At 39.6% G+C, this 23,521-nt stretch overlaps 1 protein-coding gene across 4 annotated transcripts in view; it reads left to right on the top strand.

The window, feature by feature from the left end:
- The window catches only part of Rimklb (ribosomal modification protein rimK like family member B), a 51,241-nt gene that overhangs the window by 16,405 nt on the left and 11,315 nt on the right, over positions 1 to 23,521 (top strand). For 3 of the 4 annotated variants that reach the window (XM_019205087.2, XM_010607813.3, XM_010607812.3), the window contains exons 2-3: positions 17,490 to 17,720; positions 20,265 to 20,495. In XM_019205087.2, the coding sequence (XP_019060632.1) occupies positions 17,546 to 17,720; positions 20,265 to 20,495 (406 nt within the window). In that variant the 5' untranslated portion in view covers positions 17,490 to 17,545. Of the gene's footprint in view, positions 1 to 13,730; positions 13,750 to 17,489; positions 17,721 to 20,264; positions 20,496 to 23,521 lie in introns of those variants that run through there. The other variant, XM_010607816.3, reaches the window with a different exon arrangement.

The following is a 23,521-nucleotide window of genomic DNA, read 5'->3' on the forward strand; positions in this document are numbered from 1 at the left end:
TCGGGCCGTCGCCGCCCCTCCCGGGAGCGAGGGGGACCAGGTGCGGGCCCAGTCTGACCGCCACCGAATCCCCCTCCCAGACGGTAGCCGGGCTGGGGGTGGGGACGCGGCCGTGCCTTAGGGATTTATCTCTGATCCCGGGTTTGTGATCCCAGGGTTGGTCCCATCGGTGTGTGTGAATAGGGATGGAGTGTTCATTCTGCCCTGTGAATGGGTTATTATGCTAACCGTTCTGAATTTAACTTCAGTGTAAATTCTTTCAGCGTGCTGTTCTTTTCCCATTAATTGTCTATACTGTATTTTCTTCTATGTTCGTGCACTTGCGTTAAATTCTAAATCTATACGGAAAATACATGAGCAGCTTACTATGGGAGATTTTTCTTTTGTTGGTTTAATGTTTATTGATGGACGTTCTTAATTAACTATTTTAAATGTTACATGTCATTTTTTTCTTTTACAATATGGAGTAGTTTAGGGGTCATTTCTGTTAAAAACAATTATTTACAAACAGTTGTAGAACACCTTTTAAATTATTCATTTGTAATAAAACTGAAATTTCAGTCACAGATGTGTGCAACATTTGTTTTTAAAATTTTTCTAAAATGTAACATTTCTTTTTTTGTTTGTTTCTTTGAGACAGGGTCTCACTATGTAGTTGAGACTGACCTTGAACTCACTATGTAGCGAAGGCTGGTCTTGAACTCACAGTGTTCCTCCTGCCTCAGCCTCCCAAGTGCTGGGATTACAGGCGTGCACCACCACCCGGCACGATTTTTTTTTTTCTTTTTTTCGTTTTTTGAGACAGGGTCTCACTATGTAGTTGAGACTGACCTGGAACTCACTATGTAGCCCAGGCTGGTCTCGAACTCACAGTGGCCCTCCTGCCTCAGCCTCCCAAGTGCTGGGATTACAGGTGTGCACTACCACTCTTGGTGGCGAAATTTCTAATACTGTGTTGTTTGGTTAGTACTCAAAGGGAAGGAGGAATATTTTGTTTTGAGATAATGTTTATTCCTATCTTAATGCTATTTCCTTCTTTCCTGTTGATTTAGCTGTTTGGCAACATGAGTGTTGATTTTTTTCCCCCCACTCTTTCTCTGTTCTTGTGGTCCCAGTATGTGCTGTAGTCTACTTGTCAGGAGGCAGGCAGGCAGAATCTGATAAAGGAGCCAAGAAGAGAAACATCAAATTCAATCGCATACAGTCCTCCACTCAGAGCCACATTTCTCTTCCTACCTTTCCCACTGCTGCGGGTAAGGAGCTGAGTAACCTCTAAAATTGCATTTACCTCAGCTTTTTTCCCCTCCACTTGTTTTTAAAATTGGTTATACAGATTAATAGGTTTCACTATGGCAGATTTGTACATGTACATAAAAAACTTGAATCATTTTCACCCCCTCGTCACCCTATTGCTCTGCCCTCAGCCCTAGTAACACGTTTGTCTTGGTTTTATTTTTCCCATGTTTCCTTAGAGTTCCTATTGGGTAACTTATGTCAATAGTGGCATCTAGGAGCAGAGCGGAGAATGACAAGAAATTATCTCCTTTTTCTTTTCTCTTGTCATGCAGTCTCCTTTTTCACTCCAGAGGGAAATTACCAGCAGCATCTTAGAAGTCTACTCCTCAGCCACTTTGAGAAAGAACACACAGGAATATTCTTTCTTTCTCTGACTAACACAAGAACCAAGCCTCAGGCATTGTTGGGGCACCTGGGGAAGCATTCATTAAAATATCTTACAGTTCCTGCTCCTGCCAATTTGTATCCACCTGGTCCTTGCTACTGGGTCAAGTCACTGGATCTCTTTTTCAGAGCTCCCTACTCTGAGCTGAACTACTGATAGAGCAACACATCTAATAGGGGCTGAGAGGAAGGGAAGAGCTCAGCGAATTGTTCCATTCTTCAGTAAAAGTAGGTTTTATCTTCTAGGGAACAGGCCTAGAGATGTAGACTGAGTGAAGAAGAATTTCTGTACTCACAAACAACATGTGAGAGGGCATATAAAAAGATAAAAGACTAGCAGGTGTGGTGGCACATGCCTGTAATCCCAGCACTTGGGAGTCTGAGGCAGGAGGATCACCTGAGTTTGAGACCAGCCTGGGCTACATAGTGAATTCCATGTTAATCTAAACTACACAGTGAGACCCTCTCAAAAAACAAACAAAAGATACAAGACATTTTATGTACATACACCAACTCCCCAGGATGAATGTAATCATGTACTGTAAACGCAAACTAGTACAAATTTAAAAAACAAATATAAAACAACTTGGGAGAGCACGAGAAAACCAAGTATAAAGTAAAATGCGTTGTATGTTGTTTGCTGGCAACTCATTTGGGGACACTTTAGTGATATGGATTCCTAGAGACTGTTATATCATGTGAGTTTACAAAGAGTATTTTATAGGTGGGATTTCAGTCATAAGGGAGAAAAGAGTCTTTAGAAATTATAATAATTGGGCCAGGGATTTAGCTCAAAGTTCTGCTGTCTGCCTCTGCCTGGCTCAAAGCTAAAGGTCGCCAGTACCAGTATAAAAAAGAAGTAATTATAATAATTATTTCACATGCACACCCTTTTGCTGAGGATCAAACTCAGTTCCTTGAGCATGCTAGGCAAACACTCTACCACGTAGCTCTATCCCAGGCCTAGTAGTAATATAGTAATCTATATTTTAAGATTTGAGGGGTCAGGGATTTAGCTCAGTAGTACCACTGCCTGCCTCACAAGTGTCGAGTCCCAAGTTAAATCCCTGGTACCACCAAAAAAGAAAAAAGATTTGAGGGAAAAGATTGTAATGGAACAATCAAAAAGGCTTTTTTTGGAAGTGTTAGCTGCGCTGGCATGTGCATTTGTTACAAGAAAGGTTTGGTAGGGATATTAGGTACAGATATTAAGGAAATTCTTTCATTACAGTACTTGGGTTTTTCTTGCTTGTCATATTAAGGATTGTTAAGAAATAATATAGTATCCCCCAAAATAACTGTACATAATGTACTTTTAGATTTATGTGCCATATGTATCTGCTTATGTTTAAGGACTGATTTTCTGGCTTCATAGTAACTAATGCCCTGGTGTTATTTTTAATGTTTTCTTTTCCCATTATTTTTTCTTAACTGGCATGGAGTGAAAAAGCCACAGAGCTAGTCATCTCTACTCCCTTAGAGACTGGTCAGTGTGGAACCCATCTGCTTGTATCATTTTTCCTCTTACTGAAATTCTGTTTTTGTTTTTCCTCCCTGATTTTATTAATAAAGCTAATTATTTCAAGATCAGTTCTATGATAGTGATGGAAAGTAGCATTAGGTTTTGTTTTTTAAGAGAAACTGAGGTACAGTAAACTATGAACTTTGATAGCAGCATTCGATCTTATGGGAGTACATATTTGCCTGGTGTTTAACATTGAAAATAGCTTTTTAACTATTCTTATAATTCACTATAACCATCTCTTACACTCTTATTCTTTAGCTTGTCAGTTTGTTATCTAGCATGTTTTGTGCTGTCCACCTAGGGGTACAGAAGAAAGCGCTGTAAGTATGGGTCTGTCTTGGCATTTACATTTTAATTTCTCTGATTGCTGTATTTTTAATCTGTCAGTCAGTTTTCGCAGCAGTGTCTGGAGAAGTCTCCTAGGTTCTCATGAAATGTATACCAATTTGTGAATTGATGAGTTGGCAAAACAAAAATCTGTTTAAATGTTTACATGTCATTAATCTCTAAACTGGCAGTATGTCACTACATTGTGGGGAAAATACATTTCAGAACTACACATCTCTTTGTTTTTACTTCATATAAGCTTCTTATAGCCATTTTTCTTCTGATAAATATGGAAATGAGGTCTCAAATTGCAACATGGAATTGCTATGTAAGATCAAGCCACTTTTCTATTATTACTCTGCTCTCTCACTTTGGTCAACATTTGAGTTTTTGGTACTTTTTCAGAAAACTGCATTTTGAAAATTGGCGATTTGCGCCAGTGGCAGCGTAGGTGTTCTTCCTCGATGCTTTGGTGTGCTCAGTTGTCAGATTACTCCTTTGCCATGTAATTTAGTTTGCCTTGTGTGGGGCTTGGGTGCATGAGTTGTTTTCTGACTTCTTTTTCAAAGAAGAATAATGTCTAGAATGAAAATTAGGTGGGAAGGGCTGACACGTTACAGTTAGGAACTTTGAGCTTTACTGTCTGTGCATTGGATTGCAGAAACTCTCTTCAATTTTGTGCTATGTTCCAGATATATTTTTATGTATCTTTTCTCTATTGAGATTGTTAGAAATTTCATTTGAATTTCAGAGAGCTCCTGCCCCCAAGTTTAGTAGGTTTAGTATATTACATATCATTTTTTAAATTTTAGTAACTAAGCCACAGATAATTTGAGTAAAAGGTAACTTTTTTCTAGCTGGTTGGAAATGTGTAAAAATTTACAGTGAATTTTCTTTTCAATGGTAAAATACAGCACACATAAAAGTTAACATTTAAACCATTAACTCTACCTAGCAAAACTGAAACTCTACCTATTAAACAGCTCCACATTTCCCCTAATCCTCAGCCTATAGCAAGCCTACCATTTTTTTTTTTTTTTGGCATGGTACTGGGGATTGAACCCAGAGTCATGAGCATGCTAGGCAAGTGCTCTACCACTGAGTGGCATCTCCAGCTCTTTTTATTTCTAATTTTTAAAAAATCTGGGGCCAGGGATTTAGCTCAGTGGTTCTGCTGCCTGCCTTGCAAGTGCAAGGACCTGAGTTCAATCCCTGGTATCAAAAAATAAATAAATTATTAACATTTAAAAAAATCTTGGAGTGGCCGGGATTTTATCTCAGTGTTGCAGCTGCCTGCCTTGCAAGCGCAAGAACCAGAGTTTGATCCCCGGTATCCACCCAATTTTTTGGAGGGCAGGATAGAGGGTCTGAGTTGCCCGTACTGGTTTTGAACTTGTTTGTTTGTACAAACTCTGTTCCTTGTGCTTTCAAGGCAGGTGGCAGAACCACTGAGCTAAATCCCCAGTCCTGGTATTGAACTTTTGATCCAATGGGGAAGCAGGTCACGTAGCAAGGGTACATAGAAAGAACAAAGAACTTTTTAGGAAAGCATGGATCAGGAAGTCCTGGTCACCCACTTGGGTGACTGATGTCTATGTAGACTTTATTGGACCAGGTAATTCCAATTACAGTATAATCCTCAAGCTGTTGCTTATCCCTCAGGGAGTCATGTAGTTCTGGTCATTCTGTCTTATCTCAAGGCTCCTGTAGCCATAATTATAATGTGTTCTCATCTTCTGCACTAACACTGAGGTCCTCACCTTGTCTGTCTATAGTGTGTGTGTGTGTGTGTGTGTGTGTGTGTGTGTGTGTGTGTATTTGGGGTGGGTACTGTGGATTGAACTTGAGGCCTTGTGCTTGCGAGGCAGGGGGCAGAACCACTGAGCTAAATCCCCAGCCCTGTCTATAATATTTTTACCTAACTTAGCTGTGTATTATAACAGGACCACTTCTAGCTGCAGGAAAGTCTAGGGGATATGAACAGTCTTTTAGTTACATGGCAGTATGGCCAACTAAATATCATGTATCCAATTATAGTACTAAGGAAGGAGTAGAAAATGTATAGTGGGAACAACTGGCAGTCTCTACCATAGGGTGTGTGGGATTTGAAATCGCTGAGCTCCGTGACTTTCTAATTGTGACTTTAGATGAGTTGTCTATCCCATGTTCAAGGACACTATCACTGCCAGAAAGACTGATATTTCAAAGGGGTGGTGATTGTTTAGAGTTTAAGGATACAGATAAACTGCCTAACATAGTATTTCGTTGATCACTCAAAATGGACATTTATTTTCTTTATTCAGATTTCTTTTGATGATACTTTTATAGCAGAAAAGAGTACAAAGAAGTCAGAAAACTTTAACGCCAATCCTGACTTTACTGTTGTAGTATCATGGGCCACTTCTTTAAAATGGTGACAGTATATGCCTGTTTTCCTCACATAATACACTTTTTAATCTTGCTTGTGTTGTATTCTTTTGTGTGCAGTGTTTCTTAGTATGGAGAAGTAGAAACTTGTCTAGTTTTTTTGTTGCCATTTCTTGTGTACTATTTTTGTGTATATACTGTTTTCCTTTTTTTTTTTTTTTTTTTTTTTTTTTTTTTTTTTTTTTTTTTTGGTAGTCTTTTAAGGAAGACAGTTTTCTTTTTTTCCAGTTGGTACTGGGATTTGAACTCACAACTATTTTTTGTTTTAGTTTTTGAGACAGGATCTCACTATGTAGTTCAGTCTGTCCTTGAACGTACTATGTAGCCTGGGTTGGCCTCAAGCTCTCAGTGATCCTTCTACCTCACCCTCCCAAGTTGTGGAATTACAGGCATGTACCACCACACCAGCTTGCCTTTTTAAAAAGGCTGTCACAAGTGAAAAGCTCTATAAGGAGAGAGTATTCATAAATGTGGTATGAAAACTTTGTGCAATTATGTATTTGCTCCATTTTTGAAGCAAATGGTGATACAAGGCAAAACTTTGGGAACAACCATACTTTTTTGTTGCTTCTAAAGTCATCTTTTTTTTTTTTTTTTCACCAGGGATCGAACTCAGGACCTTGTGGTTGTGAGGCAGGCACCATGCCACTGAGCTAAATTTCTGGCTCTAAAGTCATCTTTTTTCTTTTTTTTTGTTTTTTTGAGACAGGGTCTCACTATGTAGTTGAGACTGACCTGGAGCTCACTGTGTAGCCCAGGCTGGTCTTGAACTCAGAGCAATCCTCCTGCCTCAGCCTCCCAAGTGCTGGGATTATAGGTGTGTACCACCATGCCCGGCTAAAGTTATCTTTTCTTAATATCTAGCCACCCGCTCTTACTTTGGGAGCATTCCATCTACCTTCAAATTAATGTGGCAAGGAAAATGGCATTTTATCACTTGAAAACACCTAAGCAAAATCACACACTCTTATAAATGACATATATAGTAATTATTATTATTATTTTTTGGTACTGGGGATTGAACTCTGGTCCTTGTGCTTGTGAAGCAGGCAGTGGAACTACTGAGCTAAATCCCCAGCCCCTAGTAATTATGTTTTAAAGAGATTTTTGTGATATTTACTGGTGAGCATGACTAGCAGGTGATGGGATGACTGAGCTAATGCTGTTATTAGCTTTTGTTGTTTCTGGGACTCTTCCCTGAGATTTCCATCTATTTATATTTCAAACCTTTAATAAGAGCTGAAAGGAAGTTTGTCTCCTCCTCTTTATAAGAGGGATGGTTCTTTCCTTGTTTTTCTTGTTAATACTTTAGTTATATACTACATACTCCTTTTTCTGATTTTTTGGGGGAGTACAGGGATCAAACTTGGGACCTTGCATGTTCAAGGCAGGCAGTGATCCTTTTCTGATTTTTAACTAATTCAGATTTCATTTTTCTTTCCATGCAGCGGATTAATCCCAGAGCCTCATGCACACTAGGCAAATGCTTTACCAGTGAGCTACATCTCCAGCCAAATCTACTGATGCAGACATTATCAGTGTTTAGAGAGCTGGATTATAGCCTGCACCACCATGCCTGGGAGATATAAACTTTTGAGTAGAGGAAAAGAAACAATAAAATCTTATATAGAGCCAAATTATATTCTGTGGGTTGAAAAGAGCTGTAGCAGGATTCAGTGAAAGAAAAAAACTTCGATAAAATCTGAAAAGGAAAGTTGGTGTTAAAGGTGACATTTTATTAATTCAAATAGCAAAAATGTGATCTGGTGAGGCGGTCTTGAAGTTTAAACTAGAAATTGTGTTAAAGTCCAGGCTCTGCTATGTAATGTTATTACTATGGGTTTTAAATCTCTTAACCCACTGTATAGTTTCTTTTCTTTCTTTCTTTCTTTTTTTTTGTACCAGAAATTGAACCCTGGGAGTGTTGAGCCACATCCCTATACCTATATGTTTGTTTAGTTGTTTTTTTTTTTTTGTACCAGGAATAGAACTCAGAACCTTGTGCTTGCCAGGCAGGTGCGGTGCCATTTAGCTAAATCCCTGGTCCTTGTTTATTTATTTGGACAAGGTCTAGCTCTGTAGTCTGTGCTGGCATGGAGCTCCCTGTATAGTCTAGGCTGGCCCCTGATGTGCGGTTCTGTGTCAGCCTCCCAGGTGCTGAGCGTCTGGGATCACAGGTGTGTACCATTATGCCCAGTTCCTTTCTTTTTCTTTTTTTGAGACTGGGCCTTGCTGAGTTGCCCAGTGTGAGCTTAAATTTGTGGTCCTCTTGTCTCATTTTCCCAATTTAGCTGGGACTGTAGGTATGTGCTAGCACACCTGGCCTCTACATGTTTTCTTAATCTGTAAAAATGGTTATTATAATAACTAAGATTGGAGCCCGGGATTTGGCTCAGTGGCACTGTGCCTGCTTCTCATGCCAGGGTCTTGAGTTCAATCCCTGGTACCAAAAAAAAAGGCAACTAAGATGAAGTGATTTTAACTTTTTATTTCATTTTATTGGCATTACTGAGGATTGAATTTACTGCCTCACAGCACATACCAGGCAAGTACCTCTGCCACTGAACTACATCCCAGCCACAAGGTTGAATTGAAATAGCATTTACAAAAATCTTCAACAAATTAATTTAGTTATGTGATCTTTCTTGGGGGTGGTGGTACTGGGGATCGAACTCCGGACCTTGCACTTGCAAGGCAGGCAGTGGCAACACTGAGCTAAATCCCTGGCCCAGTTATGTGAACTTTGTTAAGGAATTTAGTTTGATTGACATTTTCAGACATTGTGCTTTTGTTTTGTTTTGTTTATTAAACCTAGGACCTTTGCCACTGAGCTACATCCCTAGCCCCTTTTAATTTTTTTGAGACAGTAGTTGCTAAGTTGCCCAGGCTGGGCTCAAATTTATGATCCTCTTGCTTCATCCTACCACACCTGGCTTATTGTGTCTGTTAATGATAGAGATGCATTCTTTTTTTTGTTTTTGTTTTTGGTTTTTTTTTTTTTTTGGTACCAGGGATCGAACTCAGGACCTTACGCTTGCAAGGCAGGCGCTGGAACCACTGGGCTAAATCCCTGGCCCGAGATGCATTCTTGTTTGCAAACATTTAATTTTAGTGGGGAAACATTTTGATTTTGAGCAAAAACAATAATAGGATAAATCTTCATGCTGCCCATGAATGTTCCAGGACCCTAGTTTGAGAAACTAGCCTTATGTGTCGACAAGCCTTGGTCTATTTATAATAAATAGAATTGCTTGGAAAATACGATTAACTACACAAAGATATAAACTTCAGAATTCATCTTATGGCACTGGCAGGCCTAGTTTAAAAACACATGAATTATAGTGCTAAATATATGTATAATAATGTGAAGGGTGAGAGAATAATATGTTGGGAAACTGGAAGAGTGAGAGCAGATTAGTTTGGAGGCTTTTATAGTATTCCTGGTGTGTGATAAATGAAATAGAGGTGAAGGGAAGAATGCAGTTCAAGTAATGTAGACATAGAATTAACATTGTGTAGGCATGTTTGTAAACGTGAAGGAAAGATGGAAGCAAAAATGATATCTGGGGAGCCAGGGATGTAGCTCAGTTATGCTGTGCCTGGCTAGCAAGCACAAGGTCCTGAGTTTGATTGCTGGTATCACAGAAATGATACCTAGGGGTTGTTTGTTTGTATTTAAGAGTAGTAAAAATTTATTGAGAGAAAGAAAATTTCTGTCTAAGAGACGGAAGGGGAACCCGAAAGTGGGTTGCCTGCCCATCCACTTCTCAAAGATGTTTTAGGGTTTTTTTTGTTTGTTTGTTTTTTTGAGACAGGGTCTCACTATGTAGTTGAGACTGACCTGGAACTCACTATGTAGTCCAGGCTGGTTTTGAACTCAACTCACAGCGATCCTCCTGCCTCAGCCTCCTGAGTGCTGGGATTACAGGTGTGCACCACCACACCCGCCCCTTGATGTTTTAGCTTTCTTAATTGAACACCTTAATGAGGATAGTTTAATCAGTTAGGTTCTTTAAAGATCTGCAACTAGTATATATCTATAAATGTATGTTAGAAATTACGTATTTTTTTTAAAAGAAACTGACTGTTAAGATTATGTGGTTGGTATGTCCAAAATCTCTAGGGAAGGGCAACAGTCTGTAAATTTGGGGACAAAAGAGTTGATATTGCATTCTTGAGTCTGAAATCTGTTGGGCAGGCCAACAGGCTAAAAATCAGATATAGTCTTGAGAGCCCTGAATGTTGAGGAAGCATTCCTCTTCAATTTTTGGCTATTAGCAAAGCAAATCATTCAGTGAGGCTCATCCATATTTTGGAGGGTAACTTCTTTATGTAAAACCACTGACTAGAGAGTTACCTACATGTACAGAATAACTTCAGCAACATGTTGACTAACCAACTTGACAAAACTTAATGATCATAGTGGGAGCTACAGGTGCTACAGCAGGCTTGTGAATAAAAATAAAATATGTTTTGAGATAGTGTCTTGCCATGTAGCTTAGGCCAGCCTCATACTTGTAGATTAAGCTGGCCTCAGAAACAGTCCATCTGCCTTAGTGTGCCCAGCTTCAAATCGGTTTTTTTTAGAAGCCCATCTGAAGCAACAGTGGGCAGTTATTTGGTTAGGGATGCCCAGTAGGCTCATTGAAGTGGGATTTGGTCATGGGCTTCTGGTTGGAAAGAAATACTTACTGGGTCTTTGTTTCCATAATAGTTGAAACTTGGGCCAGGGATTTAGCTCAAAGCACAAGGGCCTGAGTTTAATCTCTGGTACAAAAAAAAAAAAAAAAAAGTTGAAACTGCGCAACCATTAGACCATTTAGACTATTTCTAAAGAGTGGAAAACAGTTTAAAATGAACCCCTGAGGATTATTTATACAGATATTCCTCGTTTAAGGACTAAGTTCCAGTCATCCGACTAGGTCATTAAATGAATCAATTGCTTAATGAGAAATTATGCAATATTGTATGAACAAGGTATGCTGCACACAAAAAAAGACATATCCAGGCTGTATAAACAAGACGTACAGAACTGCTGGGTGTGGAACGCACCTGTAATCCCAGCATTTGGGAGGCTGAGGCAGTAGGTTTGCTGAGAGTTTGAGGCCAACCTGGGCTACGAAGTGAGTTCAAGGACAGCTTGCACTACTTAGTAAGACTGTCTCAAAAAACAAAACAAAACAGAAAAGGGAGAGCTGTCTGTAGGAGGAGAGCCGTAGGGAGAAAAGGAGGGAGTGTAGTGCCTGAAACTCAAGATACACAGATGTGTCATTCTGCACAAACCTGATGCAACACCTGTGCTTCCCAACCAAAAGTGAATGATACTGCAAGCAAGTCTGTAGCAACCTCCAAGTGAAGTAAATTCTACTAAAATAATGGTTTATCTCACAGAATTGTGTGCAAATTCTATTGTATGTTAGCATAGACTAGGCCCTCAGTATTCATGTATTCCACATCTGTGAATTCTATCCACTGTGGACTGAAAATATTTGAGGGTAAAAAAAAGAATATTGAACATGTACAGACTCTTTGTCATTTTTCCCTGAACAATACACTATGACATCTATTTGTGTAGCATTTACATTATATTAGGTATTACAAGTAATCTAGAGATGACTTAAAGTACATGGGAGAAAGTGTATGTTATATGCAAATACTATGCCATTTTATATGTGGGACTTGAGCAGCCAGAGATTTTGATATCCTGGGAGGAGGGGAAGTTTTAGAACCAACAATCTCTTGGCTGCTGAGGGATGATTTTTCTTCTACAACCTTGATTTTCTTTAGTTGGATGTTAAGTTCATATGCTGTGTCCTTAACTGAAGCTACCTACTAATAGTAAGAGATGCCTTCTTATAGTAAGATGGTATGTTATGAGTTTGCTTTTTTGTTTGTCTCTCATAAACTATTATAACCTTGGAGGAATCGTATAAGAAAAATGAGAAGAGAAAGGTCTATTTAATCTTTTAACTTTTCTTACCCTGTGATATACCTTTTGCTGTCTTGTCAGTCATTCTGTAGAGAACAGATTGATGTGTCCTTTCAGAGATTAAACATTCATAATGTATTTTCAGGCTTTGAGTTCAAATGTTGACTTTTTATTTTATAGAGGAAATTTAATCTGATAGGAAATTAAATAGTAGACGTTAGATCCTAGGTTTTTACTTGAAATACAGTAAATAAACTTTTCCTAGGCTTGGCCTAATATGGGAATTAAAATTGGAAGCAATTATTTACCCCCTAAAATATTATTTTAAATTGGAGAAACCATTCACTCTTCAATGCCATCTTTAAAAAACCAAGGCAGTCTTAAGCGGTAAAAGTATGCTTTTTTCCATCAGAGGATGTCTTATTTTTAACCCCCACCCCCTTTTTTGGTACTGGGGTTTGAACTTGGAACCTTGCACTTGTGAGGCAGGCAGCATAACCACTGAACCAAATCCCTGGCCCAGTGCCAACTTTTTTTTTTTTTTTTTTTTTTGGGAGACAGGTTCTCACTGAAGTTCAGGCTGGCCTTGAATTCATAGTAATCCAAGCTGGTCTTGAACTCATGCCAATCCTTCTGCTTCAGCCTCCCAAGTGCTGGTTCACAGGTGTGCACCACCACACCTGGCTGAGCTAAGTATTTTTTAAATGCATGGTGTGGTGGAACATGCTGGTAATCCCAGCCCTGGGGGTGCTATGGCAGTAATAACACAAATTGGAAGACAGACTGGGCTATGAAGCCATTCAAAGCAGGCCTGGACCATATGGCAAGATTCTGTCTCAGCCCTGCCAAAATGGGAGGATTCCTATTTACTTATCCTTGTCTAGGGTATTCCAGGATGATAACATTTTTATTGGTGCGCTGATATATATGTTGTTTTTTGTTGTTGTTGTTGTTGTTGTTTTTTGAGACAGAGTCTCACTAAGTAGTTGAGACTGACCTGAAAGTCATTACTAGCCCAGGCTGATGGAACTCACAGCGATCTTCCTGCCTCAGCCTCCTGAGTGCTGGGATTACAGGTGTGCACCACCACGCCCGGCTTGATATATATGTTTATATGGGAAAACTCAGAGGAGAATGAATTGATCTCTTGGTAGAATTTCTCTGTTTCAAAAAAGCTACTTGTCTTTACTGTAGCATTTATTGGTATTTAGTATTTATGTGTTGTTTCCTTTTTACTCTGGAGGAAATAGATGTAGAGGAATTAGTTGTGTAAATTTTCATTCCAGAAGGAAATGGTATACTTATACGTGGGTATTTGCTGCATTCTTTTACACCACCAAGCTTACTCCTTTCAATGTGAGGAAAGGCAACCATCTGAAAAGAAAATAACAAATTCGTAATGAAATAGTGAATATGATTTGAACTATTTAAGATTCTGGATCATTAGTAGATTCTATCATTCAGTTGGTATACTTTTGGCTCCTGTGCTATGTAAATTTACTTCTGTCTTGTCAGAAAATTTGCTTTTTACTTTGCTTAATGTTAGTATATAGAACATTGAGATGCTGAAAAATAGAAAGTAGATGTTGCAAAACCCTATCAAGTATAGGGCGTGGTTGTGGAGGTGGAGGTGGCAGCTTACTGGAAGATGCCGGTGTGGGGAGTAGCCAGCTGGAATCATTGCCTTTGGGATCATAAAGCCATCACCTGATGTTTCTGGACCTCATGTAAAACCTGATGGAGCGGTTTTAGACGATGAGCAGCTCTTGCAGTACCAGCTCTTGGGGGCTCTGCTGCCTGAGCATGAAGGAAGGCTAACAGCTTGTCCTTATTCTGAAATGGGAGCATAAACATTGGACAGGTGAGAGCTTGTTATCTTCATTTCCTGACAAACTAGTATTTGGAGATAATTGTGAGACAGTAGTGGGTGAAACACCTGGCCAGGTGTCACCATAAGACACTAGTTTCAAGGTGTAGGGAATAGGGAAAGGGGATGTTACCAGAACCCTGCAGTGAGTCCTGGTCTCTTGTGAACCAGGGCAGCACAGGGTGAATTAATGAATATCAGCTGGAAACGAGATTACGAGACTACAAGAAGTTGAGCTTTGGGCCTGATCAGTGTTCCTCTGGGCTGCACAGGCAAAGGCACCTGAGCTTGCCAATTCATAGAGAGTATAAGATGTCTTGGAGGGTGGCAGTAATCCTAAAACCATGAGACTCTTATGCTGATTAGTACAGCAGGATGAGGGAAGGTGTTCTTACCACAGTAGGTGGGATGAGTTAAGCCCATAAGGAATTTGTCCCTCAGGTGAGAATTTTGTACTTTCTGCTTCTCAAGACCAAGGATGTCTTCAGCTGATGTAATGCTGCCCTGGAGCACCACAGCATCATGGGACAGTGGAGGTCTCAGCTGTGACTTGAGGCAAAACTGTAGTTATGTTTGGGCAGGTCATAGCTGCCCTGTAGGCAAGAAGATGAAACTTGATCATAATTTAATTGTGAAATGATTTTACCCCAAAATTATTTAGAATTGCTCCTGATCTCAATGGATCAATAGTTAACAGACTAGCCAGGCATGGTGGTGCACGCCTGTAATCCCAACACTCTGGAGCCTGAGGCAGGTGGATCGCTGTGAGTTCGAGACCAGCCTGGGCTACATAGTGAGTTCCAGGTCAGTCTCAACTGCATAGTGAGATGCTGTCTCAAAAAACAAATGAACAAAAAGTTAACAGAGTGAAGATTGTTAAGAAGCCAAAGTAGATTGCAGGTGTTACCTAGTTGTGAAAGAATGAGGTGGAGCACAATTTACCGTGCCTCTGTAAATCTTCACACAAAAAGCAAGTCAGAAAGTAAGAATTCTTTGGAGTTTACAAAGAAAATGTTTTTCTTCATGACCAAAGATAATTCAGGTGCAAGACAACCCCCAGGTCCTGCCATTTATGCAGGGAGCCTCAGCCATATCTAATCTTTGATGTAGTCAACTTGTGTGGTACAGGAGCATCCCTCCAGTTCCAGATGCAGAGGTACCGGCATCTCCCCAAAAGGATATAGTCCATTTGTGGCAAATAATGAAATCTCCAATTTTGCTTCATTTTTCCCATACAAAAAAGGAGCATTGTTTTCTATGTCAGAGCCCCATGATCAGGAGGATTTGAAGCCTTTTTTTTTTTAAAAAAAATGACTGTCCAGGGGTGGTGGCACCCACACATAGTCCCAACGTTCAGGAGGCTGAGACAGCAGAATCACCATGAGTTTGAGGCCAGCCTGGGCTGTTTTATTTTTATGGATCTAGTGATTATATTCAAGAGGTTTTGTTTTGTTTGTGATACCACAGATCAAACTTGTGCTTGTGGGCAGGCGGCAGCACCACTGAGCTAAATCCCCAGCCCTTCAAGAGATTTTTGAGACAAGGTCTCACTGTATAGCACAGGCTGGCTTTGAACTCACTGTGATGCCCAGGCTGGCCTTACATTTGCAGTGACCCTCTAGTCCCTTGAGTGTTGGGTAAATTGACCAAAAGGGAAGGTTGCATAGCATTGTTAGCAGTGTTTCCTTGTTGGCATGTGTACAAGTTGAGTGGTTAACATATCTAATACAGATATCTTAACACCAGTAACTTCTACCTTTGAGGAAGTGGTTTGCAGGGTAGGTGGCTTAGAAGTGGAGTAGATGGTGCATGTGGCAGGCATAGCAGGACAAGGTGCTGGGAGTATGGACTGTTGGCCCTGTTCTCACCACATCCTCTGTGGAACAGATTCTTGTGACTGATACCTGGAGACTGGGTAAGAGCACATGAACAGTCCATTCCAGCTGCCGCTGCTTAAGGAGCTACTGATCTGTATGACCTTTGCTTTCCTCTGATTTTTCCAAATGTCATCTAAAATAGTGCTTGAATTATTGGCCCTAGGTTTTCATAGGTTTTGCATCCATGGTTTCAACCAACCTTGTATTGAAAATACTTGGAAGAAATTGTGTCTTGATAAGTACATACAATTTCTTGTCATTCCCTAAATGAACAATATAGAAACTGTTTAATAGCATTTATATTGTATTGGATATTTCAGGTAAATAACATATGGAAAGGATCAGTGTTCAGGATGATATGTGCAGGTCATGAAAACACTACACCATTCATTCATTCATTCATTTATTTATTTATTTTTGGTGCCAGGGATCAAACTCTGGTGTTTGCACTTGCGAGGCAGGTGCCAGAACCACTGAGTTAAATCCCCCACCCCATACTACATAATTTTATATAAGCAACTTAAGCATTCATGAATTTTGGTATGGTCAGGGCTGGGGGGTGGGATAGTGTAGAGCAGGAGTGGGGTTCTGGAGCACCCCCATTATCAAGGGTGAGGGACAGCTGTTTCCCTGAAATTTTGTGATGGGGGGGAAATATTTGTAAAAACTACCTTCTCAAACTTTTCCTTCTCAGGAAGACAACTTTCAATTGCTGTCTTACTCTTGATACAGATTCAGGTGTGGCACCCTTTAGGGAAAAAAGGAAAAAGTCTTATTGTACCTTTTAGTAAACTTTTTCAAAATTTCTATTTGAAGAAATAATACAAACATGAGTAAGCATGGCCTCCTCTGACAAAAAATAACTGTAGTGTATGGTTCTGTATGCTTCCTTTGGTTATTTAAAGTCCTTTTGCTCATTCTCCAGTATGTTTTCATTAATATATTTAATTCTTTTTTTTTTTTTTTTTTTTTTGGTACCAGGGATTGAACTCGGGTCTTTACACTTGCAAGGCAGGCCACCAAACCGCTGAGCTAAATCCCCAGTCCTCATTAATATATTTACTATATACATGATAGTATTTGCTTACTTAGCAGTGTAGGTGCTACTTTCTCATTTTCTACATAACTAGATCAAGGGAAGAGACACAAAACTAACCATAGATACAAAAATATACTTAATGAGAGTATTCAGTGATGAGGGAGATGGGACATCTTGATGATTGGAATTTCACCCATTTCATACCAAGAAATGAGAACTGCATTTTAAGGGAACAGATAAAATAGTGATAAATGCGTGGTCATTCGGTTATATTCCTGTGCAATATTAATATAGAAAATGGCATTGAAAGTTTCCACCAAGTGCCATGCTACAATTTTTATAAGCAAGTCTTTTGCTGATTACTTCTTTATATTCATTCACACATTCATCTCAAGCCTGAATTTATATCCAGAAACACAAATTTCCTATTTCTGATCCTGTCTAGGATCTAAGTCCAGAAAGGTCACTTCTACTTTCAGGTCAATGATTTTCCAAGGTTGTTGTATGACCTGTCCTTTTCTCATTTACGCTGAAACAAGGGCCTTGTGTTTGTGTTCCTGGTAGAATATTAAGCTATTAGGATGCAGCTTTCCTGTGGGAAGATGAAAAAATTCTATTTCTGGAGTGGTTGCCAGTTCCCATATTTTTAGTGGCATACAGCTTCTAATCTCAGTGAAAGGGAACAAGGCATAGTACTTCCCTACTTTCTTCTTACGCGTATAGTTAGTGAATAATCATGGCACTTAATTTGTTTTGGCATCCAGATGTCAAGTAGATTTCTTGACTTCCACTGTATGTGTATTTTCTCTTACATCTAGGTAGAGTTTACATTCAAGAGGAAATAATCCGGAGAAAAAAGAACAAGCAGATCAAGATGTGTAGCTCTGGGGCTGCCAAGTTGTGGTTTTTGACAGATCGTCGCATCAGGGAAGATTACCCACAAAAAGAGATCTTAAGGGCTTTGAAGGCCAAGTGTTGCGAGGAGGAGCTGGACTTTAGGGCTGTGGTGATGGATGAGGTGGTGCTGACAGTTGAACAAGGAAACCTGGGTAAGTCTATGTTGAGTGATTTTGGGATTTTACTGAGAATGTGGTTAAATCTGCAAGTTCTACGAATAATTAGGATCAATGAGCTAGTAGACTTATTTATCATTACTAGCTATCTAATGAAAAACAGGTATTTCCTTAATTGTATTTAGGAAATAGTTATGTGCACGTGTGCGCGTGCTCGTGTGTTACTGGTGATTGAACTCAGGGCCTTTACTGAGCTATCTCCTTTAGCCCTTTTTAAAAGTTTGAGATAAGGTCGTACTGAATTCCTCAGTTGCCTAGGTTGAGCTCCAACTTAGAATCCTTCCTATCAGAGTGCTGGGATTATAGGAAGATGCCACTGTTCATGGCTTTTAAATGGATTTCTTATAGACAGCATGTACCTGGATCTTGTTTTTTGTACCACTCTGACAAAATCTGTCTTTTGGGAAACCATTGACGTTTAAAGTGATTATTGTCAGATTAAAATATCAGATTTGTTAATTTCTGTTATTTTCCTGTTCTGTTTTTTTTTTTTTTTTTTTTTTTTTAGTTTTTGAGACAGGGTCTCACTAAGCAATTCAAGTTGTTCTTGAACTTGCTGTGTAGCCCAGGCTGGCCTTGAACTCTTTTTTTTGTTTTTGTTTTTTGTTTTTTGTTTTTTGTTTTTTTTTGGTACCAGGGATCTAACTCTGGTCCTTGTGCTTGGGAGGCAGGTGGCAGAACCACTGAGCTAAATCCCTGGCCCCCTAGCCTTTATCTTGAAGATTCTCCTGCCTCAGCTTCCTGAGGGCTAGGATTATAGGCCTGTTCCACCATGTCCACCTGCCTTTTATAGTTTTTGTTTTTTGGGGTTGTTTTGTTTTGTTTTTTTTGTACCAAGGATTGAATTTAGGACCTTGTGCTTGAGGCAGGTACAGTGCCGCTGAGCTAAATCCCTGGCCCCTGGCTTTTATAGTTTTAATTGAGCATTTTATATGTTTCTATTTTTCTCAGCATGTTGGTATATATTTACATTTTTAGTGTTTGGTTGCTTTAGTGTTTCTAGTTTTCTTCCAAATATTACTGTGCTGTTTCACAGGTACAAGCATTTTGTAACAGCAAAATGTTACGAATTCCTCCATCTGATCTCTGGGATTGGTTTCTTATTATATATATACTTCTTTCCCCAACCTAATAGTGGGGATTGGAACTAGGGCGTTGTATATGCTAGGCAAGAGCTGCTCTGCCATTAAGCTACTTCCCCAGCCCTTTTATTTTTTTGAGATGTTGATTTGAACTTATAATCCTTCTGCCTAGCCTTCTGAGTAGTAGAGATTACAGGCATGTGCCACTCTCCCTGGCTTACTTGCTTTGGAGATAGGGTTTTGCTGTGTAGCTCAGGCTGGCCTAAAACTCTGAGGCTGTTTTTAAAATTTAAGATCCTTCTTTCTGCCTTAGCCTCTGTTACAATTATGTGCCATCACACCTGGCTCTGGCCTCCTTACTTTTGAATGACAGAGTACAAAATTCTGGGTTAGTATGTTTTTTCCCCTATGAACATTTTAACGTACTTAATTCTACTCTTTTGTTTTGTTTTTGTTTTTGAGATAAGGTTTCCCTATGTAGTTCAGGCTGGCCTCAAACTCACAGCAGTCCTCCTGCCTCAACCTCCCAAATGCTGGGATTACAGGCCTGTGCCGCCCACCATGCCTGCTAATTCTCTTGCTTGATTCCGAGACCATGTCCTTGTTGTTGTTGTTTTTTTGAGACAGGGTCTCACTATGTAGTTGAGACTGATCTGGAACTCACTATGTAGCCCAGGCTGGTCTCCAACTCACAGCAATCGTCTTGCCTCAGCCTCCTGAGTGCTGGGATTACAGGTGTGTGCCACCACATCTGGCCACATGTCATTCTTAATGTTTGTATTTTATCTTCTGAGGTTTAAATATGATACACCTAAATGCAGTTTTTATAGTATTAATCCTGTTTTGTCTTCTATGCTTTTTGAATTTTCGAACTAGCGTCTGACATTAATTGAGGGAAGTTTGCAGTTATTGTTTCAAATATTGCTGCTTTCCTTTTGTAGTTAAGCCATAATTATTGGATATTCTGTTCTTTTTTTAAAAATCTTTTTTTTTCCTTTGCTTTCAATTTTAGATGATTCTACTGCCATATCATCAAGTTCTGAGCCTTTTTTTTTGGCCTTCCTTTCCTGTCTTGCTGCCTGCTCACAATCAGGGGAAGCCAGTTTTGTTCTTTTCCTTTCAGACATTTTGTATGTATAATTACATAAAACTTATTCTCATATATGCCCCTGAAACAACTCAGCATTATATATCTAGATTATTTTCCATCTCTGAACATAGACATTCATTACTTTTTAATGACCATGTAGTAACTCATTTTATTGGCATGTGATGTAATTTAGTTAACCATGTGGGAATTTTAACAGAGGAGTATCTCTCTATCCCCACTGATTAACAACATAGTAATCTTGTAAGCCAAGCTTTGAAATATTACTCTTTCTCTTTATTATTGTATAGTCCCTTCCACTGGATTTGATTTTATTTGTATACATTTCAGGTCTGCGGATCAATGGTGAACTCATCTCTGCCTACCCCCAAGTGGTCGTTGTGAGAGTCCCCACCCCTTGGGTGCAGAGTGATAGTGACATCACTGTTTTGCGTCATCTGGAGAAAATGGGCTGCCGATTGATGAATAGACCTCAAGCCATCCTGAATTGTGTAAATAAATTCTGGACATTTCAAGAGTTAGCTGGCCATGGTGTTCCTCTGCCAGATACTTTCTCTTATGGTAAGATCATGAATAAGGATATATAGCCTACATTTTAGAAGCACTGATAGTTTTGAGATCTATATTAAATTGAAAGGTAGATTTTTGCTTCCCCTACTCCATATCAGGGATCAAACTCAGCACCTTGCAGTTGCCAGGCAGGCACAGCACTACTGAACTAAATCTCTGGCTCTCCCACCTGCCCCCCTTTTTTGAGTCAGGCTCTTACTGTGTAGTTCAGGGTAGCCTTGAACTCGCTGTATAGTTTGAACTCAGGGTGGTCTTGAACTTGTGGCGATCCTCCTGTCTCAGCCTCCCAAGTGTGGGATTATAGGCGTGAGCCACCACCTCGGGCCTAAGAGGTAGCTTTGTGAATTTGAAAGAGCTTCTTATATGGAAGTAATGACTTTCAGTTTTAAACTGGACAGACGAATTATGAGTCATGTCTTTAAATTAGTTCCATGATGTGGGTAAATTTGGGTTAGTTTTTTTGGTAAAGGCCAGGTTGTAAATACATAGTTTAGGTTTTGCAGACCATAAATTGTTTGTTGTTATCCTGACTGGTACTGTTGCAGTATGAAAGATGCTAACAACAGTGTATTAGCAAATGATTGTGTCTCTGTTCCACTAAAAATATTTCTCTAGATAGTAGGCCAAATCTGGCCTGCAGCCCTAAGCTTGAAGTAAAAGATAACAATTTGATATTTTTAATTTCTTACTGTCTTCATTACCATTTTCATAACTCTTCGTGTTCATATTTTTAAAGAAAATTCCCAAGGGCCAGAGATTTAGCTCAGTGGTTCGGTAGCCTGCCTTGCAAGCACAAGGACCCAAGTTCAATCCCTGGTACCAAAAAAAAAAAAAAAAAAAAAAAAAAAAGAGAGAGAAAGAAAATTCTCAGGTAATGCTTTAAAGCAGTTGTTCTAAAGTAAGGGATAATTCTTTTTAAAGTTCATTCTGTGGATTATTACTCATGTAATATAACAAAAAACATCATAGCAATACTAAATTGCTATAAAAACCTATTGCTTACTCTGTGTTTACCTGATCACACATCAGTAACAAGCCACAAACAAACACAGGTTGTAGGACCACTCTTTGAATAACACAGCTATGATCAGGGTCATGCTAATGTATTTCCCATCTTTCCTGTTCTTCTACTTTGGCAAAGATCAGTTTAGAGTGTTCCACATAGGCTTTTCTCCAAATAAATGTCCAGAAGAGTTGCTTGGAGATTTAACTAGGCTTAAAAACAAGTCCTTATCTTTTTCCTTAATATTTTAAAGAAGGAAACTCCCAAACAGTGTGGATGCAATTGCTGATTTCAGTAGTTGCAGAGGAAAAAGACAATAAAAATTGTTTGAGAAATATGTCTTCCTGTTGCTTTTTCGATATTAGCTTCTATCATGGTTCTACAATTATAATTTTTATGAGACTGGGAAGGAGAAAAAAGTTAACCAAATTTAGCAAATGCTAATTTTGCTCTAATGTTGAATTCAAGTTTGGTGGCAAAATCACCTTAATTTCTGTTTCTCACATTGCAGTTTTTTAATGAACCATCTCCTGGTTTAACTTGCTATTGTCATGCTGAATTTTTACAATTACAATCCATTTTTGCTCTTATCTTGCTGTTGTATCATTTGCTGCTGGGCCACAAGGAGCAAGACTTAACTTGTGAATGCCAAGTACCTCAGTGCAGAAAGAATTTTGACCAAAATTGAAGATAAAAATTACATGGGTGTTGAGTGATCCGAGGGGGCGGTGTGTATATGCAGCATGTCTTTAATCCTGGGCAAGTGTTTCAACTAGCTCGTTCTGTATCTTAATCTGACCAGGGAGAGTGTATCTATTATAGTAAACCTTGGGGCTTTTATGATTTGTGTGGGGGAGGAATAAGGGATACAAATTTGAAAAATGGTAGAATTAGGAATTTCTGTGTAGCTAAAAGATTTTTTTCTTTTATGTGTCAGAAAGAACTTTTATTCCTTTCTGACAGCCTCATGCTTTCTTGCCTGATGCCTTTGGAACAGATGCCTTCTGGGCTGGAACCTTCTGAACCTTCTGTGCTTTGGGCAGAGGCATGGCCTTTTCACTGGCTGTTTTTTTGGGCAGGAGCCTTCTGGCCCAAGGCCTTCTTGCTTTCTGCTGGAATTTTAGTTTGCAGCTGCAGCTGTAGCATTCGCAACAGGCGCCTTTTTGAGAGAAGCCTTTATAATGCCTCCCCTTTGCAACTTAACTTCATTCTTTTTTGGGTTTTTTTGTTTGTTTTTTTGAGACAGGGTCTCACTGTGTAGTCAGACTGACCTGGACTCACTGTGTAGCCCAGGCTGGTCTCGAATTTAGTGATCCTCCTGCCTCAGCCTCCCAAGTGCTGGGATTACAGGCGTGCCGGGATTACAGGCGTGCGCCACTACGCCTGGCTTAACTTCATTCTTGATTATCCTGTTCCTCATTTTGTTTGCCTTCATGACTTTATAAAACATCAAAGTCTGTCATCTTGGCTTTTCTTTCTTTGGCTTCAATCTTCTCAGCCTATCTGGTGGCTGCCCACTTGGTGTTAGTGTCAGCCTTCTGCCAGGATTGTCTGACATACTTTGTGTGGGAATTTAAGGATAAAATGGCTCAGCTGCATGCGCTTGAAAGGCATGGCTTGGCGCCTTACCGAGTGCAGCACCCTGTTCTGATTGATGACATCTACCATCGCAACCAGCTTCTGGCATGAGGCCCAAAGGAGATGTAGGCCACCTCTCTGACTTCCATGAAGCACCTGAACACCTATGTGGGGAAGAACAGAGGTTCACGTTCAAACGCGTGCTCATCTGCACGGTCCCACAGCTCGGCTCATTATGTAGGGCATAGCTAAAAGATATTTAAGTTGGATAATAGAATCTATATAGTTGGGTTTTTTGTTTGTTTGTTTGTTTGTTTGTTTTTTTTTTTTTGGTACCTGAGATTGAACTTGAGACCTAGGACCTCACACTTACAAGGCAGGCGACAAAACCACTAAGCTAAGTCCCCGGCCCCTAGTTATGTGTATAGTTTTAAGA

This window comes from Fukomys damarensis, unplaced genomic scaffold (genome assembly GCF_012274545.1).
Source record: "Fukomys damarensis isolate Sample0158 unplaced genomic scaffold, DMR_v1.0_HiC HiC_scaffold_19, whole genome shotgun sequence".
NCBI lineage: Eukaryota > Metazoa > Chordata > Mammalia > Rodentia > Bathyergidae > Fukomys > Fukomys damarensis.